This window comes from Artibeus jamaicensis, unplaced genomic scaffold, assembly GCF_021234435.1.
Source record: "Artibeus jamaicensis isolate MK-2021 breed Jamaican fruit bat unplaced genomic scaffold, CSHL_Jam_final contig_889, whole genome shotgun sequence".
Classification (NCBI taxonomy): Eukaryota; Metazoa; Chordata; class Mammalia; order Chiroptera; family Phyllostomidae; genus Artibeus; species Artibeus jamaicensis.
The window spans coordinates 3673334-3691933 of record NW_026522005.1 but is presented as its reverse complement, the minus strand read 5'-3'; the positions used below and the strand labels follow the sequence as shown (position 1 = coordinate 3691933).

The 18600-nt window shown below is 36.6% G+C and overlaps 1 protein-coding gene across 25 annotated transcripts in view; it reads right to left on the bottom strand.

Moving 5' to 3' along the window:
* Positions 1 to 16479, bottom strand: part of FIP1L1 (factor interacting with PAPOLA and CPSF1) — a 79891-nt gene extending 63412 nt beyond the window's left edge. For 5 of the 25 annotated variants that reach the window (XM_053654917.1, XM_053654919.1, XM_053654925.1 and 2 more), the window contains exons 1-9: positions 16173 to 16478; positions 14986 to 15030; positions 14847 to 14886; positions 10857 to 10917; positions 9470 to 9573; positions 6323 to 6387; positions 5686 to 5793; positions 5136 to 5266; positions 4800 to 4868 (exon numbers count right to left, since the gene is read on the bottom strand). In XM_053654917.1, coding sequence (XP_053510892.1) covers positions 4800 to 4868; positions 5136 to 5266; positions 5686 to 5793; positions 6323 to 6387; positions 9470 to 9573; positions 10857 to 10917; positions 14847 to 14886; positions 14986 to 15030; positions 16173 to 16257 — 708 coding nt within the window. In that variant the 5' untranslated portion in view covers positions 16258 to 16478. Of the gene's footprint in view, positions 1 to 4799; positions 4869 to 5135; positions 5267 to 5685; positions 5794 to 6322; positions 6388 to 9469; positions 9575 to 10856; positions 10918 to 14846; positions 14887 to 14985; positions 15031 to 16172 lie in introns of all 25 variants that reach the window. The other 20 variants (XM_053654937.1, XM_053654928.1, XM_053654938.1 and 17 more) reach the window with 8 other exon arrangements.
* Positions 16480 to 18600: the final 2121 nt, after the last annotated feature.

Below are 18600 nucleotides of genomic sequence, written 5' to 3'. Positions count from 1 at the left end.
CATCACCAAGCCCTTATTATATAAAATGTTAAAGGGACTTACCTAAGAAAAAGAAGATAAAAAAGATGAACAGTGAAAGGACAGCAAACTCACAGTTATTAACCACCACATCTAAAACAAAAGCAAACTAAAAGGACAGCTAGATCAGGAGCGGAAACATAGAAATGAAGATCACATGGAGGGTTAGCAACAGGGGAGTGGGAGGAGGAAAAGGGGGGAGAAGGTACAGAAAATAAGTAGCATAGACGGTAGGTAGAAAATAAATAGGGGGGAGGGCAAGAATAGTATGAGAAATATAGAATCTAAAGAACTTGAGACACATGGTCATGAACTAAAAAAGAGCAGGAATGATGGGGGTGGAGGGGAATGAAGGGGGGAATAGAACAACTGTAATGGCATAATCAATCAAATAAAAATGAAAAAAACATAAAAATTGCCTGTGTTTCCTCGGTTTTCTTTTCTTCTTCATTTCTTCATAATATATTCATCATATCAGACAATTTTGAAAACCCTCACCCTTTCAGCAACCCTTGTAACCAACTTCCATTATCATTACCCACTTGATTGTCTTCAGATGTTGCACTCGCGATTACACAGACTCAAAATTTGTTTAATCGGAACACAGACTATTTTTTTCACATGATCTAGTATTTTAAGAAGTAACTGTAAAACAATGTGACTGGTTTTCTAAAAACAAATTCATGTCAGACCTTACATATCCAAACAAAAGTTAACTGAAGTCTATAAACCTGAGACTGAATTATGCTACCACTGTATCAAAACTTAATTTTGTGAAATTTCCTTCAGCTGCCCTTTATGCCATTATTTATAAAAGGCTGACATTACAAACAAAATGTCTAAAAAGAAATTTGATAATTGTGGCATAGAAAAATAATGGATTATGAACTATTTAAAGTGCTATTTATCAAAACACTATTTTAAAATTTTTTATTTATTTATTTTTAGAGAGGGGAAGGGAGGGAGAAAGAAAGGGAGAGAAACATCAATGTGTGGTTGCCTCTCCAGTGCCCAGAACTGGGAACCTGACCCGCAACCCAGGCATGTGCCCTGACTAGGAATCAAACCAGCAGCCCTTTGGTTCACAAGTTGGCTTTCTGTCCACTTAGCCATACCAGCTAGATCTCAAAAACCATTAATAACCTAGGAAACCACTTGACATATAATTTAAGGTGAAAAAAGAAAAAGTAAAAAAAATATAAATTAATTCCACAATTTTGTTTCAACCCACAAGAACAAAAAGATTGTGAAAGCAACAAAATACAGGGCTTTGAAAGTGGACGAAAAAACAGTACCTGGCCCTGGATGGCGTAGCTCAGTGGATTGAGCACAGGCCTGCGAACCAAAGAATGGTGGTTCGATTCCCAGTCAGGGTACATGCCTGGGTTGCAGGTCAGTTACCAGCAAGGGACACAAGAGATGAAAACATACATTGATATTTCTCTCTTCTCCTTCCCTTCCCCTCTAAAGATAAATACATAAAATCTTTAAAAAAAATAGTAACTGATTTAGCAAACCAACGAAACTTGAATCCTAAATCAGCAATTACAAAGCAAAGACACTTAATTTTCATGACAGGGTCCCAAAGGTTCAGAAATTGGCAACATTCAAATCAGCCAAGTATCAATCCTCTAGATAAGATATTGAATGTCTTCTCTGAAAAAATCAGATAACCACAAAAAAGAAAATAACAAAAAGTAAAACCACCTAAAGATACTGAAATCAGGGACTATGAAAAAAGCTTATGCCTACAGTAAAGCTGGCGGCCAGGCAGTGGTACTCATGTGCAGAGCTACTGATCACCTTCTGGTGGCTTCTCTCATGACTGAACGAATGGCCGAGGATTAACAAACATTTGAGAAAAGCCAAAAACAATAAACTTAAAACATCAACTTGAAGAAAACAGACTATGGCAGGGGAATAAAAATACTACTATTATCTTTTGAAAGAAGGGGGGAAAATATTGCATCACCACATGCATAAACAAGAATCGGATGCTACAGTTAAATATTAAAAACAAATCTCCTTGGCTATTAAAAATATAATAGCAGAAATGAAAAACTGAAGGCCTATAAGAAATCAGAAAATGGAAGAAAGATATGGAACGTAAGAGAAAAAAATAATTTAAAAAAAAAGCATAAAAGCTATTATTTGAATATAGGAACCAGAAGGCAAAAGAAAGCAGAAAGTAAGTTACAAAATAATTAAAGAAAATACTACAGAAGCTTGTGGTCAGTTTTTTTTACACCTACAAGGTACCAATACCCATGATGTTTCCTGAGAGAGGAGTCTCTTTGACCAAGCCATGGCCTCAAGCTGCAACACATCTTTTCTCTTCTCCACACTCTCAAGGCTCTGAATAAAATGGCATATGCTTCTCTACTACTGCAGCCTACTTTAGACTTAAAAAAAAAGTAGAATGAACCTATATAACACCCAATGTAATTTCTAGTTACAAAATAATTTCTAATTACCTCTCAATTTCTATAGCATTTTGTCTAAAATACACATTTTAGCATTTAACACTTAAGAAATGTATCTCTGCATATTTGGGATACCAGTTACATCACTATATTCTTTTGTACTCTCCATAGTTGCAGGACAGTAAAACGGACAACTAGTACTTTTTCAAAAAGAATCCCACAGAAATCTAAAGAAATATTTTTTCTTTTTAAAAAATTTATTAATTTTAGAAAGTGGGAAAGAGAGAGAAACATTGATTTGTTCTCCCATCCATTAATGCTTTGATTGGTTGACTCTTCCATGTGCCAAGACCAGGGACTGAACCTGCAACGTTAGCATACAGGGACGATGCTCTAACCAAATGAACTACATGGCCGAGGGCCAACAAGAATTAAAAAAAAAAATTCCTCACCAGAGGATATTTTCTATTGATTTTATAAGGCAGGGAGTGGGGACTAAAGGGAAGGAGGGAAGAAAGAGGGAGAAAGAAAGAGACAAGGAAGGAGGAGTGAGACAAAGAAGGAGAGAGAGACACATCAACTGGTCATCTCCCATATGCACCCTGATCTGGGATAGAACCTACAGCCTAGGTACGTGCCCTGACAGGGACCAAACCCAGAACTTTTCGGTGTATGGGACAATACTCCCACCAACTGAGTCACCCAGCCAGGGCAAGGATTATTTCTTAAATTTAAGGTGACAGAAACTTTTCTGAAATACAGTGCAAATTAAATTGTAGCCTAAAAATGCCAAACACTGCCACATACCATTAGTTGCAGATTTTGAGCATTATCAATAATATATATCCTACAGACCACAAATACGTAAAGAAGAAATGTGAGCCACACATTAAAATGCACATCCTATTTATTTCAAACAGGTAATATTTAACCACATTACTGAGGCAAAACCATTAGACTACAACCATCGAATTCATGCTCTTAATTCATTCAAAATCAAATAAATCAGAATTAAACAATGACCTTCTCTCATATAACCAAAAGAAACTTCAAAAATAATTTTTCAATATTCAGTATGTGTATTAAAAAACTCATTCACAATGTCTACCTTCAATAAGAGACCAGTCCCTGGAAGTTTCTTTATTTTTTAGTTTAAGAAGTTCACTGCAAAAAGACAATGCATACAGAAGCTGCCAGTTTACAAAGTAAGTTCTCATCTCTGTTGGCAGAAAATACAAAGTACCACTGCAAATAAACTCTTTCATTATCAAAAGAACTTTTCTATTCATTGTAATCATGTATAGCAATATGTTGAACATCTAAATAAGCAGATATCACCAAAAAGAACCTGGTAAGCATTAAAAATATGAAAAACGTCACTACGCACTTTTAAAAGTTACAGCAGAACAAGAACCAAATACCCAGAGTACGATGTAAATTAAAATTGAATTCTCTATACAGAATTGTGCCCAGCAGAGCAGCTACGTCTGTGGATACAGCACATGCACTGCATAAGGCAGTATTTCAGCAGACAGAGCTGCAGTCCTAAAAGGGGCACAGAAGAGTTCCTGCCCACCTAAGTTCCTAAATATACAAATCCATCTAAAAGTCACTCCCAGTCTTCATCCCAGTGTCCTTCAGTGTTAGCCTCAAAATTAAGAATTAAGATAAAGAAAGAGTACACAATAAGGTTTCGGGAAGAGTAGGTTGCTATGTATCACAGAAGTATGAAAACATATTATTCTTTGGACTGGTCTGTGAGTATATGAAATGGAGAAGCCAAAAATCAGACTTGATACATAAGTGATAATATCAACCTGCAAGTCCCTCACTAAACCTACTCCTTTTTAAAGTATTAACTTAAAAATCAATGGCTTTATCCTATTTTGTTGAGTCTTCCTGAAAGACTCTCAAAGGATGCCTAAGGTTCTTGAGCTATCTTAAACCACACCAATAATTTCAGGGCCATACAGATAGTAAGCCATCTTCCTTATCCTTTTTAAAAAGAAAATTAGGAAAAATGAATCCTTAATTCTGATAAAGATTACAGCACGATCTACAATAAGAACTCAACCTGTTGGCATGAACTTTCATATCCTACAAACATACTATGACTCAAAGTCACAACATATAGCAAGAATAGTTTTACTGGCATTTGTTAGTATAATAGGCTATAAATTCACATGCTTGCAAAGTGGTGATAAAACAACAATCAGCAAATTTGTAAGTCACCAGGAAGCTGAAGGTTTGGAAAAAAGATAGCTATTTCCACTTTAATCTTGTCCCTTGAGTAGTGGTATGGAAGCAGACTCAAGAACAAAAAATGAGAGCAACCAAGGATAATTTACTAAAATTCACCTTAAAAAGATTGAATCTGCCATCTTGGATCTCTGCACCTGGTGTAACTTCCATAGTACAGTCTTCGGCCTAAGTTAAATAACATAATTTTTTAATTGATAGGCCATATAAAGACTAGCTGTGGCTAGTCTGTGACTTGAAACTAAGAACATCAGAAAATCATTAATATGAAACTGAAAAGGAAGGAGGGAAGAAACACAAACATAATAAAAAAGAATGAAATTTTTAAATATCATATAGTTTTTAACCACCTTTACAGAAAAAAGTAATTTAATTGGGAAATAAAACTGGGACAGTAGAAAAAGACAGGGGTATTCTGGAATATCTATTAATTACCGTAATTTTATTTGTAGTCGAGGTAACTGGTATAACTTCAAGTCCCATTCGTATCCTCTTCTGTTTTTCACAGTAAGCTTTCCAGGTATCTTCATTAAAGCCATAATTAAAATAATCAGAAAGATCAGCACCTAAAGATAAAAAAATGTTTTTAGTGTACAAATATTTCAATTCTATTTGTATGCAGTATATAAAATACTATGAAGTATAAAATATAGAGTTCTATTAATCTCATCACCCCTTCTAATTTTACGAGTTCTCCCAATTACCAGAGAATTATATAAATTTTTGATCAAAATTATTTCCTTCAGAAATGCATTATCATAAAAATAACATGCATGTCTATTTTAATAGAATGCTAGGCCACCAGCAAGATTCAATAAATTTGTTATCAATGATTAATTTATTATATTAACTCATTATTACTTTCATGCATTTAAGACTACAAAACGACATTAAAACAATAATAAACTGTTGGTGAAAAATACTTTTCTGATAATTGTTTACACTATAAATCTCTTAAAACTGATACAATCTACAATAACCTTACCAGGTTTACGCCATGGTTTATCTTCAAAAGAATCCAAATCTACCTCCAAGAGTGGAACTCCATTAATGCTTCCAGGTGCATCAAGGTCTACCCCTTTGACTTTTGTTCCTATTTCATAAAATTACAAAATAGTGAAGAGCTACATTAGCAAGAAGCTGAGAGAGATGATAACAAACAGAAAACACTGACATTTTTTTTACTGTTCCTAGCACTATATATGGCAAAGGTTCCAAACAAAACATTCATGTTTACCATACATAAAAGGTAAGGTCAAACCTTATGGTACAGCTGTAAGATAAAATGGAGAGGTTAGGGACTTGTTACTTACAATATGGGATTCCTGTACCATTAGGAAGTTGCTAACTTCCCCGCTTTAATTCAGTTTCCGGACAGTCTATAAGCTAAGAAACATTTTTACTTTTTTAAAGGGCTATAAGACAAGTAAAAACCAAACAAACAAAACACCATAACAGGAACCCTATGTGGCTGAAACAGCCTAAAATATTTATTAGCTAGTTCTGTGATATATGGTCAAAGTGATTTTTAATTAGCTGTAATAGTTATTATAATGTAGTTATCACCTATTCAGATATATGCCTTATTTCCCTACTGATGCACTTGCAAATAAAAATTTTACCTGTGGTTCCATAAACTCTTCCTCCCGTCTTTATGTTAAGATTTACAGGTGCTGTACCATAACTCCTAAAAACAAGATAAAAATTATAAACAAACCCAGTAATATATTCAATGTGTACAAGTAAATTGCACACCTACAAAGTAACTGAATAAACTGACAGTGACCCACAGATTTTAGAAAAAAACTAATTTTAAGTCTGTCACTCAGGCTTGGATAAGTAATAAAATCGCAGAACACTACAGATACAAACTGCAATTTAAGGTTTTCTAATTCTAACTAAAAAAAATCTTTTATCAATTCATTTATAAAACACTTTAATTTTAGGAATCAAAAATATTGCTGCTTCCATATAACTTTACTTAATTATCTTTAAGAAATATTTGATGAAGAAATCTTTTATCATGAGCTGTAATTAAAATATAACATTGTATTAATTTTAGGTGTAAAACATAACAATTTGATATATATTTAAATTGCAAAGTTTAGTTAACACATGAGGTCTGTCCAGAAAAAGTCCAACCATTGTTAATATAACAATAACAGTTTGTGCTACATCATTGTAACCAAGCAGCCCAGAAGAGTGGACTGGAATGCACATGCGTGAACAATGACGACTTCACTGTATTGGTCAGTTGGGGTGGAAGATGCCATTGAGTGAACATGGGTACTGTGTGGCCCTCAAATGACTAAGTGAGTAGAGCAATGAATCTGAATCTAATTTTGAGTTGAGTTCAAACATTTCACGGTGGAAACTATTCAGATGACTCAGAAGGCCAAAGCTACGGACAACTGGTGATTGGCAACTTCATGATGACAACAAGCCTGCTCATGCATCACGTCTTGTGCAGATTCTGACAATAAATATCAAATCACCCAGGTGACCCAGTCCTGCTACAGCCCAGATTTGGTACCCTGTGACTTCTGGCTTTTCCCAAAACTAAAATCACCTTTGAAAGGGAAGAGATTTCAGGACTTCCGCCAAGATGGAGGTTTAGGTGGATGTCCCGTGCCTCCTCACACAACCAAGTTTAAGGACAACTAAATATTAGCATCAGAAAACACAACCAGAACACGGAAAACTGAACTTTTCGGAAGTCCGCTAACAACAAATTCTTCAGCCCGACCGGTAAGGGGCGAAACCGGCGTCTGGTGAGGAGTTACAAAGGAGGGCTCGGTCGGACCCGGGCGCGGATTCCAGACGCGCGAATCCAGACGCACGGGTTCCAAACCCAGGATTGGACCTAGTGAGCGACCAAGCAACCCACCGGGTGAGCGACTGTAGAGGAGACAGTGGGGAGGCGGTGCAGCGTGTTGACGGCGGTTGCCTAATTGCGCGCGAGCGAGGGAGTGGGCGGTTGGACCGGCAGCGACGGCGATAGACGGCGGCCAAGGCGATAGAGGGCGCCGCCATTTCCCCGCTCTGACCACGCCCCCACATACAGCGTCACAACCAAGCGACCTGGGACTCCAAGGCGCCCTTAAAGGGCCAGAACAGACCAAAAATGTCGCAGGAAAACCTCAAAGCCCCACAGATAAATCTAAGCGACCAAGAAATAGCAAAACTCTCAGACGCACAGTTTAAAACACTGGTCATCAGCTTCCTCACAGATCTGGTTGATTATAGCCACAAATTAGAGAAACATATGAAGGCTAAATTAAGGGAAATGAATGGAATTCCACAGGAAACCCATAGAGATGAAAAGGAAACTGGGACTCAAATCAATGGAGTGGACCAGAGGAAACCAAATAATGGCCAAACAGAAAAGAGTCAAGGAGCAAGAATTCAAAGAAATGAGGAGAGTCTTAGGAACCTCCAGGACATCTTTAAACGCTCCAATATCCGAATTATAGGGGTACCAGAAGGGGGAAAGACACAACCACCAGTGGAAAAACTATTTGAACAAATAATAAAAGAAAATTTCCCCAATCTGGCCAAGGAAATAGACTTCCAAGAAATCCAAGAAGCCCAGAGAGTACCAAAAAAGTTGGACTCAAGAAGAAACACACCAAGGCATATCATAATTACATTAGCCAAAATTAAAATGAAGGAGAGAATCCTAGAAGCAGCAAGAGCTAAGGGGACAATCACCTACAAAGGAGTTCCCATCAGACTGTCAGCAGATTTCTCAAAAGAGACCTTACAGGCAAGAAGGGGCTGGAAAGAAATATTCCAAGTCATGAAATCTAAAGACCTACAACCAAGATTGCTCTATCCAGCAAAACTTTCATTTAGAATGGAAGGACAGATAAGGTGCTTCTCAGATAAGATCAAATTCAAGGAGTTCATCATCACCAAGCCCTTATTATATGAAATGTTAAAGGGACTTATCTAAGAAAAAGAAGTTAAAGAAACACGAACAGTGAAAGAACAACAAGCTCACAGTTATTAACAACCACACCTAAAACGAAAGCAAACTAAAAGAACAGCTAGATCAGGAGTGGAAACATAGAAATGAAGATCTCAAGGAGGGTTAGCAACAGGGGAGTGGGAGGAGGGGATGGGGGGAGAAGGTACAGAAAATAAGTAGCATAGACAGTAGATAGAAAATAGATGGGGGGGCAAGAATAACATGGGAAATATAGAACCTAAAGGACTTGAGACACATGGACATAAACTAAAGGGGGGTAATGGTGGGGTTGGGGGGGTAGGGTGGAGGGGAATGAAGGGGGGAATAGAACAACTGTAACAGCATAATCAATTTTAAAAAATAAATAAATTAAAAAAAAAAAAAAGAAAGGGAAGAGATTTCAGACCATCATGAGATTCAGGAGAATATGAGGGGGTAGCTAATAGCAATTGGGAGAACTGTGTGCGGTCCGAAAGTGCCTAAATTGAAGGGGATTAAGTCATCACTGTCCTATGTATGATGCTTCTTCTTCAACAAATGGCTCTATTTTGCATATTATGTGGCTGGGTAGTTTCTGGACAGACCTCGTACATTACCATACATAGTTACAAATGTTTTATCCCCCTTGTGGTAAGACTTTTTAACATCTACTCTCAGGTAAAATTTTAACAAGAGTTCTCTCATACATATCATGGTAAGATGAAAAAACGTAAAAACAATGGAATCAAACACTAACAGTTTAACACAGGCATTACTATCTATAATTTAGTCACACAATCGTTACTTAAAAATAACTTACCCATACTGTGGTGCTCCTGTTTTAATATCTCCTATAGTGACATGAACATCATCCTCATCATCATCACTGTCACTATCACTATCATCTTCAGTCTCGGTCACTTTCTATACCAACATAAACAATTTAAAAATACATTCAATGATCCATTTCAATATCTAATACGAATAACTGAAGTATTCATTTTGCAATTAAGCTACAGTTTTACAGAAAAGTTACTAGCTCACAGAAATACTACTTACTTCATTCACTGTTTTTACATGATAGGAAAAAATAAGAATGTGAAAACTTTTCACCATCATCCTTACAAATACCCGATGTTTTTCCCTACTATTTATAGCTGCTCCTCTGGCAAACATGGTCTAAAGTAATTTACTAAGAGAAGATAAGCCCTGGCTGGTGTAGCTCAGTGGATTGAGCGAAGGCCTGTGAATCAAAAGGTCACTGGTTCGATTCCCAGTCACGGCACAAGCCTGAGTTGTGGGTCAGGTACCCCAGTTTGGGGCACACTTGAGAGGCAACCACACACTAATGTTTCTCTCCCTCTCTTTCTCCTTCCCTTCCCCTCTAAAAATAAATAAACTCTTTAAAAAATGAAGATAAAATTACAAAAAGTATTTCAAAAATTCTTGGTGAAAAGAATATGAAGAGGAAAACAATTAATTTTAAGATTCACAGTGTCATGGTTAATTAAAAAGCAGCTTACTTATTCTTAGAATTCATTTACACCTAAAAGGGGTTCTACATGCAAATGGCTGAGGGAATACTTTGTTTCTATGAGTAAAAGTAGGGCCATTTACAAAGGTTTTGTTTTGGCTCTAAAATGCTACTTAGTGCTCAGTCACATAATAGTAAATTTAAAAAGTAGAACACCTAGACAAAAATAATTTCTGTATATAAATTCAAAATTGCAGGATAACAATTTCTTTCTCTTTTTACAGGGTTAGAATGTTCAAAACAGCCATAGGACTCATACTAAGTTCATACACCTCCAAAATATCACTTTTAACAGGTATGAGGTCAAAGACTGTCACTCACAAACTATTTTTCCCCTAAAAATGATGACGATCCAACTCGCACTTCACAAGACTGAAATGTCTGCTTCGAAAATCAGGGTATGTCCTGTTTTGTTGATCTATGACCATTCAGTTCCTTGAAATAAACCTCAAACCTTCGCACATGCCCTATTTCATCTGAATCTTTCTACTCCTTCTCTTCACTATGCTTTCCATGGCACCAGATGAGGTAGGCGATGTAAGGGGGGGGGGGGGCAGATCAAGCAGGATACTGAAAGCCATATTAAATTTTAGCTTTATTCCTAAGTGCACACAAAACTATCAATACAGATTTTAAACAGAGAAGTAACTAGATTTTGAAGCCTTATGGTTACCGGTTTAGGTACTCCATTTTCAGCAGTTTCATCTTCAGCTCCAGATGGAGGATTATTAGCACTACAAACAAAAATACACATGCCTAGTATTACTTTTCAGAAGTACCGATGGTGTATATTGGTACTTTTAAGCTATGTCTGATAATTTTCTAAAATTGTTTCCATTGGATGGTAAGAAAATGGATGGTAAAAACGACCTACCTGTCTATTCCTGATGCCTCACATAAAGCATGCAGTCAACATTAGAAATAGAATGTAACTGCTCCACAATTTATTAATGATGTCAAATTTGCAATCTGATGGTGGGGTACCATTGAAAGGGTTTTTTTTACGTTTTTAAAATATGCTTCCCACTTAATCAATTTCACTTATCCTAAATATTTATTAAACATCCGCTATATGCCACATACTATTGTAATTAGTATGTGGCAAAGGACTATGTAACAGTTTCTTCTTTTCATATTTGTAATATGATCACATAACCATTTAGTTAGTATGCAATTAATACACGTGCCCCTGCCAGGCTTTTGGTCTTTATCACTTTTACTGAATATATGTTCCTTGTATAAAAAAAATGAACTTTAAGATAAAAACTTTAAGGCTGCCTTCAAATTTGATACCAATGGCAGCCTCAGACAGATGCGTTAAGAAACTAATTGCTTTTTTTAAGGCCAGTTAATACCTAAATTTGCCATTACAACAAAAATGACGCAACAATAAGACATTCCTATCCTACTATGTCTTCTTTGCAAGGGTCTTATTTTCAAGCATATAGTCATTAACTATCAAGTAAAACTTCTTTTACTATAGTGTAATTGGTTTCTTATAATTCTAATAATTATGATTTCCATAGTGGGAATTAGCCATTAACTTCATTTTATAGATAAGGAAATGCAAGTACAAAGCAAGCATTTCTAAAATAAATAAATAAATAAATAGAGTCCAGATGCTGATCTAGTTCAAAAAGCTCATTAAAATTTTCGTTATCTTCTAAACTTCATTCTATATTAGGTGGTTTCTATATAAATCAATTTAAATGCTACCTTGCTATTTTATAATATAATCTCCAAATAAAGTAAAATGAAAAATAAAAACTGATAGCATATCTGATAACTTCACTGTCCTCCTGCTTGACCCAAGAAAACAAACCAACAACTGTATTTTTCCAGTATCTTTACCTCCTGCTTAAATAAGCTTCTAGGCAGCCAGAAACAAGTTCAGCTTGTTTATATCGCAAAAACAGTATTAGCCAAAACATGGATAGATAAAACATGAGAGAACTGGAGACAGTATAATGCAATGCTTAAGAACAGAGGTTTTAACAATGAACTTGTCACAAAGAAACTGAGGAAATCTCTAATAACAAGGTTTCAGGTCACTTAGGACAATGCAATGATGTACCACACTGATACTAGAACATAGGTTTGGTGCTCTCTTTCCCAATAAACTTTTAAAGTTTTAATTCTCTATCACCATTAAAATGCTAAAAACATGACAAAATTATAAGCATTTTCTAGAAAAATAATATCTTAAGGGTAGATCTTTTCCAAAGGATGAAATAACTTTAATAGTTTCCTAAATAAAGTCTGAATAAGGTATATATAAATTTTTGACAGGGATATTCAGGGAAGATAGAAGGCACCGCTTAAATAAATTTAATCAAGCTGTGTATTGAGGAATTAAAATTAAAGAATGTTCAATCAGAAAATAAATTTGAAGACTTGTATCCCAAAACTAGTATTAACAAAAATGAAATAAAAATTAGCTTATAAAAAATTGTTTAGTGAATCTGTACCTTGTTATCAATTAATTTCTTGACCAATTGAAAAAGAGCACATAAAGAAATATTTAATTACCTCCCAAACTGTAAATTACACAAATCCTCACTTTGTGGTTAAGATTAGCTTTAAAAACTGGGTTGTACATACCTAAAACAAAAGCAAACTAAAAGGACAGCTAGATCAGGAGTGGAAACATAGAAATGAAGATCTCAAGGAGGGTTAGCAACAGGGGAGTGGGAGGAGAAGGTACAAAAATAAGTTGCATAGACAGATAGAAAATAGATGGGGGGCATGAATAGTATGGGAAATATAGAATCTGAAGAACTTGAGACACATGGTCATAAACTAAAGGGAGGGTAATGGGGATGGGGAGGTTGGGTGGAGGGGAATGAAGGGGGGGAATAGAACAACTGTAATGGCATAATCAATAAAAATAATTTTTAAAAAATTGGGTTGTATACAAAATTTTAAAACTACAATGTCAGATGATACAGATGATAGATGATAACTACAATGATACAGTGTCAGATGATATAGCAGTAAGTTTCAAAAAATATCTTCCCAAATTGGGGAATTTTAAGTGGGGAATAACAGTCTTAATTTCAACATCCCAAAAGCTATTTCTACTTCTCATTTCTTCCCTCTATTCACTTGTTTTTAAGTAAACAGCTTTGAGATAATAATTAATCTATCATACAATCCACTCATTTGAAATGTACAACTCAATGGTTTTTAGTATGTTTACAAAATAGTACAGTAATTACTATCTAATTCCAGAAAATTTTTATCACCCGCAAAAGAAATCTTGTATATATCAGTCGCTTCCCATTTTGTCCTATACCCAGTTCCAGCCAACACTAACTACTTGATGTCTATATGGATTTACCTGTTCTGCCCATTTAATATAAAAAGAATTATATAATGCACATTCTTTTGTGACGGGCTTCTTTTGCTTAGCATGTTTTCAACATTCACCCTTGTTGTAACACACCAGTAATTCATTCCTTTTTACTGCCAAATAGTATTCCATTGTATAAACATACCACATTTTATCTATCCATTTATTATTTGATGGACATGGGTTATTTCCATTGTCTGGTAATTATGAATAATGTTGTATGAATAATGCTGAATGTATGAACGTTCATATACAGCAGGTGCTTGTACAATGCCCTTTTGTTAAACGACATTTTCTTATAATGTTGATGAGATCTGTAGGATTGTAACTTTTGTTTCTATCAATTAGCCTATGGCAGAATTGGTCTCATTTCAGGTAGTTTCACCTAAATTCAGAGAACTTATAGATGATGTTAAGTGAGAACTTACTATGCAAGATTTTGTGTGGATGTATGTTTTCATTTCTCTTAGGGTACAGACCTATGAGTGGTATTCCTGGATCATATGGTAACTCTGTTTAACCTTTTAAGGAATTGCCAGACTTTTCCAAAGTAGCTGCACCATTTTACAATCCCACCATCAGTGAACGGGGGTTCCAATTTTCTCCATATCCACACCCACACCTGTTGCTGTCTTTTTTATTACAGTCAACCTATTGGGTGTGAAGCACTATTTCCTTCACTTATTAAACCCAAATATTCTTTAAAAGCTAAGCGCCCCTGGTCAGAATAAAGTCACCATATCCATTAACCTGTACAAATGAGTTGCTTTCAAACTTAGAACTCAGTTTCTGGTCCCTGTACATGTTCTATAAACAACATGCATACTTTTCTAGTAATCTAACAAAGTGAACTAATCTTACTAACAACGAATTCATTAATTCCCCTTTGCATTTAAATAAGCACAAAATGCAGAAATTATAAACCAAGTGCATTACACCATCAGAAATATTGTGAAAGGAGTAATTCAAGATTATTTATTCTAAAATACTTTTTAACGTAAAACTTTTTTCTTGGCAGTCTAATGGTTATATTGTATACTTCACTACTAAGCTAGTTCATTTAGAAGTAAAAAAAATTACTTAAAAGTAGTTAAACCCTAACTTCAAAATCTTTGTCCCCTCAGATACCAGCAAATAAACAGACTAGTATAAAATCAGGCCCTGAAATAGGAATCAATTCCCAAAGTTTCAATACCTTCCAACCTTTTGTCAGAACATTGTAATCAAACCAATGAATTCTGACAATTTGTTGACAGAGCCACTGTATCACACTACCTGTGTTAAGTATCATCAACAAGAAATTTCACTAACCTGGTATTTTCTTCTTCTGGCCTTTCAACTTCATTTTCATCTACCAAAAGAAATACATAAATACATAAATAAAATTCACAAACTACTCTTAAAGAAACCAGTAGTATGAAAATCTGAAGTGATCATCACAAGCACTAACCTAGGTCCTTTGCCAAATCACTGTGCACATGCACGTCCCATGGGCCTATAAGCACATCCAAAGTTAGATCACCTTGTAATGACTTAGCAAGATATGTCTTTCATGAAAAAAAATTAAGACTTCCATAAAAATAAATAAGAGGTATAAAGACTTCTATATCTTTGTAAAACAAACCCTAATTACATTTCAAAGAGTATTACTAATGCTACATCTGGCCACCAAAGACAAATGACTTTACAAGTTTATCAAAGTCAAAGTTTGTCAAAGTCACATCATCATGGAGCTACATTGTGCCCAAACATATACTTTTACTAGAGTGAAGACAATGAAGAATATACATTTCTGGCAAGAAACAAATATTAACTTTCAAATCTAGTATCTATAACAAGAAGGGACTGTGACTTATTAAAGCTAAAAGCCAAATGCTTAATCAAGTTCCTTTAAAAAAGGAAGTACAAGATAATTAAATTTATTTTAAAAAATACATAAAATGGTACTGAAAACTATAAGCCTAAGAGACATGTGTTACTTTTATGATGTGAATTAAAGAACAGTCTCTTAAATAAGAAAAACGTCACCTTAATACATACAGGAGACATTCGGGGTTTTCTTTATGGGCCATAATGTATTCCATGTTTTTCTTTCTCTCTTAATTAATTATTTTTAAAGCACGACTTTCAGACAAGGAGGTACCCTTGCAGGTGCATTCCATACAAACTGATCATCAAGAAACAAGACGTTAGTTTTACAGCATCAACTTTATTAGCTATTACAGAATGACTGTTGCTTAACGAAAAGGACAGGACGGGCATCCTACAGCCAAGGGGCTTGAAGAAACACACCAACACTAGTCAGGATCGATATAAAAAACCTCGAGTGAACAGCGCGGAGGCGAGGCAGCCGAAAAACCCAGACCCGGCGAAGGGCGAGGCCGGCCCCGCGCCCCAGACCCCGGTTCGACCCCGCCGCGGCTGTCGGCGTGCGTTTTGGGGAGGTGGGCTGCACCAGAGGAGGCCGAGGCGGGCGGGGGAACGCGCACACCGCGCTGGGCCGACTTAGGCCGAACCAGGTCCGTAGAAGAGGCCTCAGGCGGAGCCGTGAAGGGCCCGAGAGGACGACCGTTTTGACGCCGGGAGGGGAGGCCTGGGAGAACCAGGGAGAGATAGAAGGGACAGGAAGTTCCGTACCGCCATAGAGCCACTCTTCCTCCTCATCCCCTCCGGTCCCGCCGCTCAGCTCCGACACTAGGCGGTCGACCTCACCGGCCGACATGGCCGCCCCGAGCACAACTTAAAGGCAGCGGTCAAAAGCCCCCTCCAGCCCCTTCCCCAGCCTCGCTGCCCGAAGACCCAGAGGGGCGCAAAAGCCCCGGCGAGCGAACGAAGAAAGCGCGAGACTCAAATCCACTGGACACTGCAGCAACAAGGGTGGCAAAGCACACTCGGGCCTCGGTCCGCCAGCGCATGCGCAGTATCCAAACGGCGCGGCGGCAATAGGTGGCTTCGCTTCCGTGGTGGCGGCCACCTGAGTGTAGTTGCGCAGGCGCACCGTAGTTAGCCCCGCCCCTATAGAATCCCACTCAGCCTCTAAAATGTTTTCGTCTGAAGCTTCCTGCGTAAACTAGGGTTCCCCTCCCCCAGTCGTTCCTCTAATAACTGGTATTGCCTTTGTCTGCGAGTACTCCATTGTTTTCTTGTGCCCTTAATGCTTTCTGCATTTAATCTTCGGAAAGGCCTTTATTTCATTGTTAATGTATTGTATCAGCCTTGATACAGAATAGTTACTTATTGATCCCCTGTTTCTTATTAAATAAGAAATTATTCATGGCCACTTTCTTGCAATATTTTAATGGCAAACAAAAGCAAAACTAATATATGAATAATGCATTCTCCTTGTAAAATCAAAGCATTACAATTAAGTTCAAAGATCCCCTCATCCACTACCACCCTTTACAAAAGCAGCTCTTGTTATTTGTGTGCTCTGAATCATTCTGAAATTTTCTATGTACTTAACTTCAGTTGAATTGTATTGTTTTAGTGGGAGAACCTGAGGCTAATGAGTCTTAAAAGGATACAGTACAGTATGTATTTTTCTGCGGATTGCTTTTTTTTCAACTCAACAGTCTTGGAGATTCATATTACTACATATACAGGGTCCTGTACAAATAACACCCCTTTTTTATTACAAAATCATAAGTATGTAATTCTGTAACATAACAATATCACACTCAAGCACACCATATGATATTTTAGGTGAAATGTTCAAATTAAAACTAGAAATTATTATGCCCATATTATTACCCTACCAACCACACTCGAGCAAGCCTTACTTCCACCTGACCCTGTATATTAAACTATGTCCATTTCTAAGTGCTTCATACTATTTTATAGCATGGCTCTTATAAAGTGAATATGGCTATTTCTCTGTTGATGTTATTTAGATTGCTTTCAACTTTACACCTTAATGTACAAAAATACCTACAATGAAGATCCTTGTCAATGATTTCTTATAGATTTCTACAAGTGTTTCTCCAAGATAGATCATAAAGTATGTGCAGTTTTTATTTTAGTAGATAATGCCAAATTTTAAGGCCACTTTCGAGAACAGGTCTTTCAAGAAGATGACACAAGATTGGTCAAAACTGGTGTTCTAGTACTTAACTATAACTACCTACTTCCTAAGCTCGGATAATCAACATTTCTTTTTTCTTTTTTTTCACTTTTTTATTTATTTATATTTTTAAATATATTTTATTAATTATGCCATTACAGTTGTTCTATTTCCTCCCTTCATTCCCCTCCACCCTGCACACCCCTCCCCCACCCTTCCCCCTTCATTTATGACCACGTGTCTCAAGTTCTTTAGATTCTATATTTCCCATACTATTCTTGCCCTATCCCCTATCTATTTTCTACCTACCATCTATGCTACTTATTTTATGTACCTTCTCCCCCCTTCTCCTCCTCCTACTCCCCTGTGATCTTCATTTCTATGGTTCTGCTACTGATCTAGCTGTCCTCTTAGTTTGCTTTTGTTTTAGGTGTGGTTGTAATAACTGTGAGTTTGCTGTCCTTTCACTGTTCATCTTTTCTCTCTTCTTTTTCTTAGGTAAGTCCCTTTAACATTTCATATAATAAGGGCTTGGTGATGATGAACTCCTTGAATTTGGTCTTATCTGAGAAGCACTTTATCTGTCCTTCCATTCTAAATGAAAGCTTTGCTGGATAGAGCAATCTTGGATGTAGGTCTTTGGATTTCATGACTTGGAATACTTCTTTCCAGCCCCTTCTTGCCTGGAAGGTCTCTTTTGAGAAATCTGCTGACAGTCTGATGGGAAGTCCTTTGTAGGTGACTGTCCCCTTATCTCTTGCTGCATCTAGGATTCTCTCCATTTTAATCTTGGCTAACTAATGTAATGATGATGTGCCTTGGTGTGTTCCTTCTTGGGTCCAAGTTCTTTGGGACTCTCTGAGCTTCCTGGATTTCCTGGAAGTCTATTTCCTTTTCCAGATTGGGGAAGTTCTCCTTTATTATTTGTTCAAATAAGTTTTCCAACCGTGGCTGTTCCTCTTCCCCTTCTGGTACCCCTATAATTCGGATGTTGGGACGTTTAAA